This window comes from Papaver somniferum, chromosome 4 (genome assembly GCF_003573695.1).
Source record: "Papaver somniferum cultivar HN1 chromosome 4, ASM357369v1, whole genome shotgun sequence".
NCBI classification, from domain to species: domain Eukaryota; kingdom Viridiplantae; phylum Streptophyta; class Magnoliopsida; order Ranunculales; family Papaveraceae; genus Papaver; species Papaver somniferum.
Window position 1 is genome coordinate 144,715,587 of NC_039361.1, and position 15,699 is coordinate 144,731,285.

Below are 15,699 nucleotides of genomic sequence, written 5' to 3' on the forward strand. Positions count from 1 at the left end.
AATTTGACGCATTTGTTAAATTTGTCGGTCTTGATTGTTGCAATAATACCCTACATTTTTTTGGCCGTTTCCTTGTTTTACTTTCACCTGCTCCACCTAATCGGATAAACTTAGGAGAAATGATTTGGTTTGCTTGTAGCTCTTGCATCCATCAAATCATCTAACGCTAGGTAGATAGGCGTATAGAGAATTGATATGATAGCTAGCCGAAGAGTTTTATGGCTTCATAGGTCATACTTCTTGTCTATAAGTCACGGAACGCCTTTTACAAAAGGCTTAGAAGTTGTGCATTTGTAAGAGAATTTATTCTTATCCAAATCTCCTCTGACTACCAGCAACAAGAGTAGCCTATTCAATATCCCCCTCTAGTGTTTAAGGTGGTGGCGGAAATGAAGAAGTGTGTCAGACAGAAATGTCTCTTCTGAAGTGCCCAGCTAAAGGGAATAGAAAGATGGAAAAATGAAGTGAAAAGCGTTTATTAATGGCGGGGATTAGGTATTTGAAGAAGTATTTAATCAAAAGAATGCAATTTATCGTTACTATTTCTAAAGTAAAAAAATTAAAATGAAGGCAGACAACTTTAATTAAATTGTCATCATCTTCCCTTCTACAAACATTTTACAATTACTAAACTCAATTAATGGAAATTTAATCAAAAATATCATTATCAATTAAATAAATTAAAAAGAAATACCTATATACGTAGTAAGTGAGGGTAGATATCCAACTTAGACACGAAAACCTCTAGTTTAGTAATTTAATGTAATTCTATATACCTATATATCCATATATGTGATCACACCGTGGAGAGGACCTTGCACAATCGAAGCAGCAGCTTACTAGCCCCCCGGTCTGCGGACGTGTGACTAATTCTTGCGGTTCTGCTTGAACTCTGAAACTCATTGAGAAACTCTGTACATGATTCTTGGATTGAATAACTCATTTTTATTAAATTTCTTAGAAATTCTCTTTGTGGAAATCAAATTTGGTGCTTGTTTTGCGAGAGAAATCTGATGCTAGCTGACGTAAATCTTTTGTCAGTGCTGGCGCTCCACAATAGAATACTCCTGTTCGATAAAATAATGAGCAAAATCAATAATGGAATATTGGACATATAATATTATGCATCATCTTTGAAAATTAGTAGTATCAGTAATGCTCCAAAATAATGAACCATCCAGGTTATCATTGTTTATATGCAATTGGTCCATTAAGCTATACTGAAAAAGTATAAAGGTAACAAGTAAAAAATGAACTTACCAACTCGTGAATCTTTGTGATTGAGTGCGATCCTCTTGTAAACATTGCGCCAATTAGGCTTTGCAAAATGAGACTTAACACGCGTACCAGAAACAACATCGACACCGTTCTTCGCATGGTTAAGGTCCTGTAACATAGCAATCAAGGCAGACCTAGCATCACCTTCCTCGTACACGCTGGTACAGTAATTGTGAAGTTCAATAACCTGTTGAGTATCCATCTCGGCCACCTCATTCATGACACCTTTGAACCAGTCGAAAGAGCCTTGTTCCCTCGTCACCCAGTAGAAATAAGCTCTCTTGGTCTTGAATCCTTTCCTAATGTTGCTCGAGCTACCATTACTATGATCGTTCTTGGGTGTTTCCATACCCAAGGAGTTATAAGACGCTTCGAGATCGTCTTCTTCTTGGATGGCTTTCATGTTGTTCACAATGTCTTTTACAATGCTGATCATTGGTGTAGCTCCGATCCCTAACCCAACCAACAGTACTACCTCGTATTTCTTGTAGTCTTGTGCTGGTGCACCGTACGGTCCGTCTATCAGCACTCTTGGGAATCTGCACGTAACCACCGTTTGTTTAAATATCCAAGTCAAATGTGCATCATAAATTGCATGTGTGTGTTGTGTTGTCTTTGTTGAGTACAAAACCAAACTAGTTATGTAATCCCGTGAATGTGCTTAAGAAATACTATCAAGTGTTACCAGCCACACAGTACACATCTGTCACATTCGGAAATTGGCTTATTCTATGATCTATCGCATTAGAAAGCCAAAAGAATCAATGAAGTTGTAGTTGGCCATCCATTGTCGACATTGTTAGTGTCATTATTTTTGTGAGGCTATCTATAATTATTGAATATATAGAAGATAAAAGATGTTTGCTTACGGTGGATTGTTTCCTCCAGCTCCATGGAAATCTGCCCTCAGTAGTCCACTTTTATCGCCGGTTGGAGGCTGACAGACCTGTGAATATATTATATGCATTATTAACACCATGTTCATGGATCTCATCCGATCCGTGATTAACTCGACTCAATAAATCAATCTCCTAATTAAGAAACAATTTATTATTCTAAAACACTGTACCTCAGAGAAAACAGTTTTGAGCTGTCTTGTCCAGTCTCCCAGAGTTCGAATGTGGACACTCAGGTAATTCTCTCCTGGAGCTGAAGTTATGGAGAATGGATGCCTGTTTTCATAAATTAAACATTTTTTTTATTAGGTGCAGTAATTGGGAATTCGCAGACGCATTTTTGTTTCTATTGAAGCAGTAATTCGATATTTACCATTCAAAGGGAGAGACAGCAGAGCAGTTGACAAACATGTACTGCCCGCTCTTGTATCTGAATCCTTGTGGTTTGGACATGTGCAGTGACAATACATTTCCGGGATACACAGCAACCTTTAGTATTTTAACTGGCTTGATACTTGATCTCAGAGCTCTAGTTAATCTTTCGCAAGCGTACAGGGCAACTGGTACTGCCAAATACATCCATGTCTGCACAACCCCATCACAATGCACGTCAGCTAATTACGTTCTAATTGAATTTTGCAATGTCAAATACACTAAGGTAGAAAAACTAACCGTTTTCTTGTACCATTCTTTGGTAAGGTAGAGCTTGATTCCATGGACAATGAGAAGAGTGTAAACGATAATGAACAAGTGGTGAGTGTACCAGAACATATTGAATCCTGTTAATCCGGTGAAAGGCCATGGTAACTTGATTCTGTTGCGTCGGAACCATGGAGAGGCGAATGTGAATGCTATTATCATCAAAACCACCATTACGATTCCCGTTACACCTTCAATTCCCTTAACGAAAAACCAGTAACTTTCAGGCTGTTCTTTTCCAAAGAAAGGCTCCATAGGCTCATACGCTTCTTCTGAAGCGCGTAGGAGACGAGGGAAATCACAAGCCAAATGAGCTATCACGTGTAACGCAGTTCCAATCGCAATTCCAACCGCAATCACCTTGTGGAAATTGAGATTATCGTCAAAAGGAACGACAACGCCTAGCTTGGTCTTGTTTCTGAGCCAAGTGATAGTGTTGCGACAGACCGGCAGTAAGATCAACGCCATGTTGAACTTGAGCGTCTCGGCAGCACCCTTGGCAGTGCAAACACAATACCCCATAACTTCATAGGCTGCTTTGTTACGATACTGAACGAACTTGTAAGTAAAAAGACCGAGCAAGATTCCAAGCCAGAGAGTGAACACCCAAATCCTTTGCCAGTTATCTAAGAAGAAGTACTTAGTGGTGTTATACGATCGTTTAACCGGATTCGTCTCTCTAGTTGCTATAAGTTTTTGACTTAGCATTTGGCTCAGAATTCGACTCTCTCCTCCTCTAACTGTCTGCGGAGCTTGTAACAGTAGCATCTCCAAGTCCTCAATCTGTTCATTACACAGACAAAATCTTCATTTAGCTGCAAAATAGTAACTAGTACAACTTGTTCATTGTTAAAGCTTAAATTAATGTAATTACCATGATGTAACCCAAGTTGTCTAAATCAAGCTCTTCCATGATCAAGGCAGCGTATTCTTCGGCTTGTTTTTGAATGTTCGTTAGCTTGTTCGCTGAAGCACTTAGACTAATAATCTGCAGTTCAACATTTTTTTTATTTTAATTCCTTTAGATTAAAATCAGAATTCTGGCACTGAAAATTTCAGTTGGTTTACTAAGAAACTTACCTCTTTGACTTCTTCCTCAGTGATTCTTCCATCAGCATCTTTGTCAACCCTGCATTCGCAGTCTTGCCTTAATTAGTAAAAATCAACATAGACTTAAAAGGGATTATTTAATGGAGAATTAATCACTGAATTTACATGTCAAAGAACGTTTGGAGCCTAGAATCGAAGCTTTGATCCGATATTTGCTCCCAGAATTCTTGCAATTCATGCTTGTTAAGTGAATCTGTTTTGATATGCCTCCTCCTAGCAAGTGCATCAAAAAGCTCAAGTGCAAATTCTTTAGACTCCTTGTTCATCCCTGTACAGAAGAATTCCACACAAAGTTAGAATCCATGTTTGATTCAGTCACCTCCGTGACTGTGTAGTACTAAATCGGAATTAACGTTACCTATGCATTCGGTGAACTGAGAACGGTGTAATAAACCATTAGTTGAAGCAGTTAAAGTATCAAATCTTTTCTCAACGGCAGCCCATCCGGCACCACCGTCGGTTTTACTAATGAATTTGAGTCCTTTCAAAGCGTATGCAGCTGCGGATTTAGTTCTGTCTAAACGACGTACAGGCGTAGACCGTTTGTTGATAGAAGCAAGACGTTTAAGTTCCTGAGAAACTTGTTTGATTCTGGAAGAAGCATTTCTCATGATAGATGAACCAAATGATGATTTCTTCTCTAAAGTTCTCGCTAATAATGTCACTTCAGGATCTTCATGGTCTGCAACACCTCCCGCAGTTTTAACACTATGAACAGCAACGGAATCTTCGCGAACGTCTAGAGTAATCTCAACATAAGCTTCATCGTCGTCTTCGTTATTCGTAGCTGAAGACCTTGCAGTACCATTAATGGAATTCATCATGGTTTCTCCTGGTATATTAAACCTTGCACTTTTTCTTGCTCTCTTGTTTAGAACAAGTGGTCCGCTAAATGGACCACTATATGAAGCTCTTTCGCTCCCAACACTCTCTGTATCAGAATGATGATCCTCTGTTCCCATATTCTGCATCTCTTTGATCATAAACCCAAATTTGTTTTCTTCACTCTTTCGATCAGTACAACTTCAAGAATGTAGAATAACGCCTATGGAACTCGATATTTGCGTCCCCGAAAGATTGATTTTTGTTTTGAGGGAATGGAATGAGATTTTTGTCTGTCTGTGTTTCAGATGCTTTTGCTTGGAATTGAATTTTTGCTGAGAATGAGAAGAAGGATAATGCGAGTATTTAAATGGTTTGAAAAGATTAATTAATTGACAAACGAAATTGATTAGTCAATAAAGCCAAATCGCACTAACGAAAATCAGTGTTGGAATTATTCAAAGGGATTACTTACTGGTAGTGCTATTGACGGTCATTTTCATTTAACTAATATTTTTTAGTCTTTTACCACCAAACTATGACTCAATAATATCCTCAAATCATATTGAAAGTTACTAGCAACTCAAGGACTGAGCCAGCGGGTGTGAACAGAGCTCTCTTGGCGTGCCTTTTGTCCTCACCATGCATTTTGCCTAAGCTTCCAAAAAGAAAAAGATAAAGAGTACATTTGTGCTTCCACTTGGCTCAATCAAATGTAGACTAGTGGTATTATGTGCATGAGCCTAAAATGAACAAGCAATTCATTGCCATCTTTGTCAATATGATATCCACATGAACATATGCAAGCCAAGATCTAACCGTTTAAAAGAACATATTCACTGTATTGTTATGCAGTCATGTGCTAGACAGCACGACTCGTGAGTGATTTTTTTTTTTCGATTTAATTAAATGGTTTATTCGTTAAGTCATTCTTGATGATTTTTTAGGCTTCAAATCTGGGAGGGTAGGACTTACGAGCTCAAAATTGGAGGTGAAAGAAGAAAAGTAATGGAACAGTTTGTATAGGGTACAGATGAATCCTACGTCCTTCCTACCCACTCTGTTAGTCAAAAAATTCAACAGAGACATGCATAGTTCCAAGTCCTAGAATGGGAACTGATCCAAGTTTCTTCAACCCGTCAAACTTTGATCAATACTTGCTGTATCTAATCTGTGGGACGCAAAATCGGCAGGCGAAATTTGTGAGTGCCCTCTTACCTGCTGCTTCTGTAAAAGTGTGTGAGTTGACAAATTAGAGTTGGAACTTGGAAGTTTGCAATAGTTATGCCATCATGACATGTGCAAAGCAAGGCGACGATATTGAAATATTGAGTCATAAAGTTTTTGATTCCCCCCACTTTATTTTATTTTTGTGTAACTTCGCTAATGTACGCTTAAATAAAGTGCAGTATATTTGGCACTGCTGCTGTAACTTGGCCATCTATGGTCACCTTAATCCGCGAGGAAGGCTAAGGGGCTGATACCGTAACCGGCCTATTGCTCCGTCTAGATGAATAATCAAAGTAAGGACTAATTTGTTTGAACGGATCACAGGCCCTGTGGTTTTCTCCGCGGATACTCGGTGTCTTTTCAATTCATGCGGTAGGTGAAGACACATTGCATTAGGAATGATGTTACGTACATACTCTTATCCAACTTTTGATTAAATAGTGAAATTGGACACTAACCACCAAAAATATAATAAGGTAAACTTGTTTGACTACCGATTCTCACATGCGGACAATACTGATTTCTTAACACGTTGGTTTATTATTCAAGTCAATCAGGCAAGGAATAACATAAAAGCATGCGCTCCATTGACCATTCATTTCTTTTTCATTGATAAAAAAAGAAAAATGGCATGGATGGTTCCTCACATCTTCTAGGTTTATTTTAGGCTAGTGTTGCAAAACAAATAGCGACAGTAAGGTCACTGTTGTGTCATATGTGTAGTATTTGTGATTCAAGGGACGCATATGTTGCGAACAAGTGAAAAATGAGGGTGTTTCACAACTTTTTATTATATTTTATTTACCAATAATAATGTAATACAAATTTATTTATCTTTGATGCGAACAACACGCGATTAGAACCCCTAACTTATATTTCGGGGAGTTCGACATCTGGCCAACTGATATTCCCTGTTGGTCTAGTATAATACAGACTTGTCACATATAGAGTCCATGCATAAGTGTGTTCTTTTTTTTTGAAGCAAGAAAAGATTGTATTAAAGAAAAATCAGTTACACAACTCCAATCTGTCCTCCATAAGTTGAGAACTGATTTCAATACGAATGAAACTGGACCAAGAATGGGTTAACCCATCTACCCTAGCTAGCCTAGAAAGAATATGCGCTATTTTATTTTTCTCTTTTGGAACGTGATAACATTTCCAAGAGGTATTAGACTTTAAAAAGTTTTGAATGTCTTTAATTCTATTTAATAGACGCCAGTCTATGAGAGAATTCTTGAAAACTGCATCTACTATTGTTTGTGCGTCCAGCTCGAAATGAACCCTCCTCAGCTTTAGTTCGTTCGCCCAAATAACAGCTTTTCACAGCCCCATGCATTCCGCCTGCTCCGCATCTCTAATGTCTTCTAAGTGGATGCATTTTGCTGCCTGCTGCCAACCTGCACAATTACGAATAATTAGTCATATACCACCTGAACCATTTAAAATAGAACCATCGCAATTAATAGTGACAGAATTATATGGAGGAGCAATCCAGTGTGTGTTTCTACGGCAGACACCGGCATTGTTTGGTAGAGAACTGTTCTTAAGAGACTGATGTTCTTCTATGTAACTTCTGCACTTTTTGATAATCTTGTATGGCAGAGGATTGACGTTGTTGAATACTTTTTCACATCTGTCAGACCATAAACACCACGCTGTTATGGCTCTTCTACACAACTCTTGTGTATCAATCTTTTTGTTGGGAAAATCTTCAAACCACATACATATCCAGTCTGGTAGACTAATAGTGTCACTTGAAGACCATCCAAAATTTGCAAACCACACCAATCTCGGAATGTTACAGTCTCAGAGGACATGAGCAGATGTCTCTGAAGAGGATTCACAAAAGGGACAAGTATATTCCTGGTATCTTTCTGCTGAGTATGTGCCTTGTAGAAAGTAAGTCAGAAACTGCTTTCCATAGGAAGTGTCTGATTCTTGGCAGTAAAGGAAGTTTCCAGAGCGTTTTATAAATTTTCACCATCTTAGCATCAACAGTATTGGAGTTGTGCTGCTCTTCCATCATCTTGCTGTAAGCAGACTTTACAGAAGTAATTGTTTCTCTCTAGGAGCCATACTAATCTATCTTCTTGATTAGAATGTATCGAGATCTTCAAGATTAAGTTTATCACAGACACTTCGAATAAGTCATGTAGTGTATTCAAATTCCAAGACATAGAGTCTGCTGAGAAAAGTTGATGAACATACTTAAATTGGTGAGATGTAGAGCAACCTCGTTTCGGCACTGGAGGTTCATGGAGATCTTTAATCCATCTATGTTTCCATAGTAGGATTTTTTTTCCATTGCCCAAGCACCAGTAACTATGCTTGAGAACAAAGTTCAGCTCTAAGCTAATGCTTCTCCAAGACCAGATAGTACTTGATTTCTTCTTCAAGTTGAACAGATCATCATCAGGGTAATACTTTGCCTTCAAATATTTAGTCATCATCGACACAGAATCAGAGCAAAGCTTCCAAGCTGTTTTGGCAAGCAAATCTCTATTGAAAACTTTTAAGTCACAAAACTCTAAACCACCTTCCTCCTTGGGTTTTTGAGTTCTCTTCCATGAAATAACGTGATTTCCTTTACAAGAATCCTTTTGCCTCCAATATTTTTGTTGAGCTCCTTCCATTTTGTTAATTGTTGTGTCAGGAAGCTTGAAGCTTGTCATATGATGTATGGGAATTGCGCTAGAGACATTCCTGACCATAACCAATCTTCCTGCCTCAGAAATATTTTTGCCACTCCATTTAGAAAACCTATAGCCCATTTTATCGCAAAGAGTTGAGAATGGGATCCTTTTATTTCTCCCTATAAAAAACGGTAACCCTAGATATTTCTCATCTGAGATGTTTAGGCTTCTGACTTGCAGGGTACCACTAATTACTTGACAGTCATCTGGTATTGTATTAGAACTGAAGTAGACGGCAGATTTACTGAAATTTATCAACTGACCTGAACACTGTGAGAATTGAGTTATTGCATCTAGTAGCTTGTGCACTTGAGTTTCATTAGCTTTGCAGAACAATAAGCAATCATCTGCGAAAAGCAGATGATTTATTTTTGGAGCTGAACGAGAGATTTTAATGCCAGTTAAGAGACCAGTTCTTTCACCGTGCGCTAAGTATCTTGAGAATGACTCCATGGCTAGAATAAACAAGTATGGTGATAACGGATCACCTTGACGAATACCTCTAGTTGGTTTGAAAGAAGAAGTCGGCGAGCCATTCAATATGATTTCTATGTTTGTTGTAGAGATGCATTGAGAAATAAGTTGTATGAACTTTTCTGAGAAACCGAAGTGTTGGAGAATATATCCAATAAAAAACTCCATTCAAGCCTGTTAAAGGTTTTGGACATGTCCATCTTCAGAGCAAGATGTCCAGTTCTTCCCTCTTTTCTTTTCATAGCTTGAACAATTTCCTGTACCAAACATATATTTTCAGAGATCAATCTGCCTGGCACGTACGCTGATTGCATTGGAGAGATAATGGTTGAGATGTGCTTCTTCCTTCTAAGAGCGATGATCTTAGAAATTATTTTGTAGATTGTGTTACATAAAGCAATTAGTCTAAAATCCTCCGACTTTTGAGCAATTTGTACTTTAGGAATTAATGAAACTCTGGTATTGTTGAATTGCTGAAAAAGATACCCTGAGTGAAAGAAAGATTTCACCACTCTGCAAACATCATCTTTCACTATCTGCCATTGTATTTGGTAGAAGCATGGTGGAAAGCCGTCCGAACCTCCTGGTGAAGTCCAAGGGTCCATGCATAAGTGTGTAAATTGTAATTTACAGTTTGAATTTCACCGGGTGGTCTTAACTGTAAAATGAGTATATACAGGTGCGTGTGAGCATTCTACAGCCCATAGTTAAAATTTTCCTTTCGAGTATTAGGCGTCTAAGCTGGCTTACCACTAGTGTTGAAAAGTAGATAATTTCCCATTAATACACTAATTCCAAAAGCTACCAACCAACCGAAGCTGCTGATATTCGTGGCAGCCAATTGAGTTACTAGAACCATGAATGATGGATTCTAAGAATCCGTGATTGGTAAGACTTTTGCGTTGGTGAAATTAAATGGAGGAAGAAAAAATTGACATCTACTTTGATGATTCAAAGCATTAGAAAAGAGAGATCCGTTTTGTATTTTGTTTGGGTATTATGTGAATCCGCGTCTTTGGACTCATGACTTTGTTGTTGGACGGATGGATGAATATACGCAACAAATGGAAATATGCTTAGGTAGTTATCATGATTTATGACAAATCTGAATTCCTTGTTTCTATTTCAAGTTTTGGTTTCTTTCACATTCACAAAGCAAAGCAGTACATTCAAGTAGTGATATGATATCTATCTAGTTATCTTTTGAAAGTGATGGAGAACATCTTAGGATGATTCAAAAGTACCTAATATCTCAAGTAAAAAAAAATCTTAATTTGCTTCTTGTTATCTCAATTTTTCTTTCTATATGGGACGATGATCCATGTGGAAACCGTGTACATTATTGTAGTTATCCGGCACATATATATATATGAATTATGATAATTGATACTGTTAAAAGAAAGTAGACAATAATTATGCACCTCCGACATTTTTAATGAAATTTCGAATTAACTATATGTCAGCCAGAGTTCTATCTCTATGATATAATAGGCACAATGGTTTGTGTAATGTATGAGCACACTTGGTGATATACACATGTTAATAATCTTTTTGGATACCAAAAACAGAAATATTTCTGTTTTTCCAGAAACCAGAAGTAGAAGTTAAAAGTAAAATGTTTTTACTTTAGAAAAGAATTAGCTTTTTGAATTCCCACAAATCATCTTACTGAACTTTTTTTTTTTCTTCTTTCCAGAAGTCAAAAAATTACTTCTGGAGTCGTATCCAGATAGGCTCTAAAAATATGCAATAACAAACAAATGCCCAAATTCTTGTTCAGAGCTTCTTCTTATCTCTTTTCCAACAATACGAAAGTTTGGTGTTTGCAAGGCAAGACTCTTAAGAGACTCGGTAAGGGATGACCTAGATTTACTTCTAATGTCTTTACCCAAAATAAAATCATGGTCCCCTAAAAAGATCATGGTCCCAAAAAATCGTTCTTATTTTAAGCCATCAAGACATTTCTTCCATAAAGCCCAACATGGATGGCTGCTGCTACCGCCTGCCTGCTAGTGAACTAAACAAGTTATTCTAGAAGAAGCCATAAACTTTTGTGAGGTTTTTCTCTTCTTGTTCAGAAGCTGCCAAAGAGGGCAGTGCCACCAACTACGTACATTGGGTGGTTTGTTGAGGGGTTCATGTCATCAGACTCATCACGTGATATAATTATGCGGGTAGTTGAAAAAGAATTGTGTGTTAGTTAAAAGAGGGGGATATAATCCACTTTTTTGTCCAACAATCTAGCTACTAGCAATCTAGCATGGTCCATCATAAACAACGTTTGATTTGGTAGAAGATTGATGGCGGAAGCCCAATACAAAATTCCATACAATTTTTTAGACTACAATTTACATCGATTCCCTACCCCATACGATAACATGGAAGCTTCCGGCTTACCAGTGTTGTCTTCATTTTGGCCTTTTGCCGTTTGGTTGTTGCTACTTGAAAGTTCAAACTACGAAATCTATTGTTTGTGTGCGCGCCTATACTTTACCAGCACATTATGATTCTTCAGTTTGTTTCCTTCTCCCATTCTTTTTCTTCCTTTTTTCTTTTTTCTTTTTGACAGCCGGTATATTATTACATTACATCACAATTCTTTATTCCTTTTCCATTTTCATCTTTTGTTTTTGCCGGAGAGTAAATATTATTAAAGATTTGTCTAGCGAGATTGACAAGTTCTCGACCAGTTCTAGATTTCTCATTAAATCAATGTCGTATTTATACATTCAGTCTTGTCCTGCAAGACATAAGACGTGAATTGCACACGTATCTAACTTTTCTAGAATAGATAAATATACTCTATTTACTAATAGAGATTTACAATGAGAGTATCAGGAGGCTCATGCTACCATTCTCCTTCATTATAAAGCTTACGAGCAAATTCGGCTAAAGAATCTAAGTTTTTATTGTAAATCCAAATAACATAGTTGCAACTCTAGTTGCTTTCTTGTTTACAAAAGTTAACATACATATTTAACAGATTTGAAGATTGCCAAGGTAGAGAAGGTACCCTTATATTTACAGAACCTAGTATAATTTTATTGTCCGACTCAAAGATAACCTGCCTCCAATTCTGAGCTTTAACCCATTGCATTGCTTCAAGTAAAGCCCAAGATTGTGTCTGGCGTGCATGAACTATCATTCTAAAAACTCCATTCCATGTGATAAATGTCCCTGCAAAGTTGCCGATTATAATAGCAATACCAGCTAATGAAAAAGATTTTTATATGAAGCCTCTATATTGATTTTTAAAATATCTGGAGGAGCAGGCATCCGATGATTATAAATATCCACAAGATTATGAGTACGTCTAAAATGATGATATGAATGAGAGTAACATGCATGTTAGCTAAATGCTTTAAAAGAGGATGTGTCGCAAAATTAGAATTGATGGTAACATGTTGAAAAATCACTTGGCATCTGTATTTCCAAATATGCCAAATAGTTAATATGAAACTATGTATTAAAGGTGAATCAAAAGCAAAGTTAACAACTTCATTTGGAGAAGTCCATAAAGCAATCCAATCATAAGAGAAGAAAATTGTTGAAGGTGATTAAAATGTTGTGGAAGACATGCTTCCTATCAGGTATAAAATTGTTGAAGAATGGTTCTGGTTATTTTTGATTAACACGATTCTTCGAATCGAAGATAAGTTAAAAAGATTTGGGTTTTTCCTACAATGGAAAGGTTCGAGTTGAGGAGAATTGTGTGCAAATGAAATTCAAGGCTAATACTCCCTCTATTTCAAAATTTTAGTCTGCTTTGACAAAGTCAGGGGACCATGGGATTTCCTAAACTACAGTTAGAGAATTTCGCGGTCGAACTGAAAAGCGTTGCTATATCAAGCTTGTTGTCAAATTTAGTTGATCAAAACTATATCTTGATTTCTAGTCTACAATTAGTCAAGTTTCAGATTAGGATAGATGTGTAGTTGAGAATCAGACATCAGTACATTCTACCGTTTAAAGGCAAAGATCAACTGAAACTTTTGGAGAACTTCTTCAATAAAATGTAAGTGAAGATTGAATCTGTCTGGGAACCCGTTGGATGCAGAGTCGAGCTATATCCACCTGGTATAAGGTGCTGAACAATTGGCCAAGGTCGATTTCTAAGCCAAATGTGAAGAAGATGACTATTTAGACGCAACTTATGATGCTAGGCCTTGTTTGGTGACGTCCGTTTGTTCATACTCTGGAAGTGCTGGACTATGCAAACATTGTATGGGCTGGAGAAACGTGTGATATGTATGAACGGTCAACCTGAATTAGGGTGGCCACCCTTGATCGTGTCTATTCATAGTCAGTCAGTCCCCAGTATTATCACTTTTCTCTCACATCAATATGTCTAATGGTAGTTCATCTCCTCAAAGTATATCTCCGTCAAAGCGGGAAATTGGAGCACCCAACTCGGTACGAAGTATTCTTATTTTCTTTTCTTTTGTGTAATCAACGGATGATTAAAAAATATTGTTGTAAAAGAATCGGGGTCATCGACTTTCTTCTTCTTCTCAGTATAACTTGAGACCCACGCAAACTGTTAAAGTCCCTGCTCGTTTCAAACCTGCTAGCACGATCACTAGAATATCTGTGAGTTTTTTATTAGAGATTTCACTTGAATGGGCGCTTTTCCAAATCTATGTTGAACTTGAATGTTTTATCGTTGTAGGTTGATGTTCATGTTGATGCTGGGAAGAAAAGGGATGGAAAGTTTGTGATGGTGGCTGATGATGATGATGATCATGGTACCGTCGATCTCTCAATCAAATTTGCAGATGATGATTTTGGCGTTTCTGTTCATGAGTACCCAACAACTGGACTCCCCTTTGACATCCCCATGGATAACTCTTGTCAGGATAACCAACTCGTCTGAGGCTTCATCGTGTCTAAGTGTTATGCATCTCTTTACACCAAAATATGGAGAAGGTACGGGCATATTTCCACTACTGAAGTGTGGAAAATTTTGATGCCGACCCTTCTGACCAAAATCGCTGGACTATTTCCCATCATTAATGAAATGAACAAGAAGAATTTGCGAGACGTCAAGAATAAATATCTGCATAGATGGGACGATATGATATCGACTTGTGAGACATTGAGGTTTAACGTAGGTTGGCTCTGTTGCCGTCTTGGGATTATCAAGATTGATAGGGTTGTTGTTGTTTCTAACATGATTTCTTTCTCAAATGCTATCATAGAGGAGGAGAAAGCGCTTTTGGTAGAATCGGTAAGGGTTGACAAGGAAATCCAAGACTTAAGGGTGAAGACCGAACTTCCAGAAAAAGCTCCAAATGGTGTTCAACTGAAACTATCTATTGTTAGATGATTATCTTTATGTGAATGTTTGAGGTTGTTGCATGTGTAGGTTTAGGTTTTGTTTTGAATAAGGTAGAATGATTGTTTATGATACTGATGAAGGAAATTCCTTTTCTAGATTAATGAAATCTATTGTGAGTTTTGAATGAACGGATGACCATCTTGCATGCTCTTTGAAAGAATAGAAATTATATTTTAAAATTAAAGTAATTGTTTACCACTGTTCAGGCGTAATATGATTTGAGCCACATGTCGTTTATTATATTCCCTTCAATTCCTCCATCGACAGCCAAGATTTTGTAATATCCACTGGATACTGCTTTAATGACTACGTACGGCTCTTCCCATTTTGGAGAGAACTTGGGAGCAGACATGTCTTGTTGAATATACTTTGCTTGTTAAATGTTTTTTGCTGTTTTTAGTACCAAATCTCTTACTTGGAATGTTTGAGGTCTTACCATTTTGTTGTATGCTATGGAGATCCTTTGTTTATAAGTCTCCACGTATTTTTCCACTTTAGCTCTCTTTGATTCGAGCATGTCCAATTCAACAATCCATGAATTGGATACTTAGTGAAACAGCGGGGGTCTAACAACCACACCCAATATTTCGCTTAGCAATCTGTATGGACAAACTCGAATATACTTTCAAGAGAATCAACTAGACTCAATCTTAAAAAAGTATATCAAAAAGTTATATTATCTCGATCTCTCGATTTAATTCTTACTCAAGCAAATGGAAATCTGCGAGTCTAATTAAATACAAGAGAGATAATTTGGATGGTACCAAAGACCGATATCCAAGTGTCAATCAATGTAACTCAACAACCAAAGGTTGGACATTCTAATTGATTGAACTCAAACGCATAACCTGTAATATTTCAATTATATAACAAAATATAATACGGAATAGAAATAACACAAACACCAGAAGTTTTGTTAACGAGGAAACCGCAAATGCAGCAAAACCACGGGACTTAGTCCAGATTGAACACATACCGTATTAAGCCGCTACAGACACTAGCCTACTACAAACTAACTTCGGTCTGGACTATAGTGGAACCCCAATCAATCTCATACTGATCCAAGGTACAATTATGCTCCTACGTCTCAGATCCTAGTAGGATACTACGCACTTGATTACCTTAGCTGATCTCACCCACAACCAAGAGTTGCTAC

General features: G+C 37.4%; 2 protein-coding genes across 2 annotated transcripts; both read right to left on the reverse strand.

Annotated features, from left to right (window-relative positions):
• Nucleotides 1-508: 508 nt before the first annotated feature.
• On the reverse strand, nt 509-5,128 carry LOC113271470 (respiratory burst oxidase homolog protein C-like). The gene is made up of 10 exons (XM_026521338.1): nt 4,342-5,128; nt 4,089-4,251; nt 3,954-4,002; nt 3,748-3,861; nt 2,847-3,656; nt 2,548-2,759; nt 2,348-2,450; nt 2,148-2,224; nt 1,261-1,817; nt 509-1,067 (listed from the first exon to the last, which is right to left on the reverse strand). The coding sequence occupies exons 1-10, from the start codon at nt 4,964-4,966 to the stop codon at nt 958-960; spliced, it is 2,820 nt and encodes a 939-aa protein (XP_026377123.1). The 5' UTR covers nt 4,967-5,128; the 3' UTR covers nt 509-957.
• Nucleotides 5,129-8,029: 2,901 nt separating this feature from the next.
• On the reverse strand, nt 8,030-9,184 carry LOC113273242. Its single transcript, XM_026522992.1, has one exon. It carries the CDS (start codon nt 9,182-9,184, stop codon nt 8,030-8,032), a length of 1,155 nt encoding a protein of 384 aa, XP_026378777.1.
• Between the last annotated feature and the right edge of the window lie 6,515 nt (nt 9,185-15,699).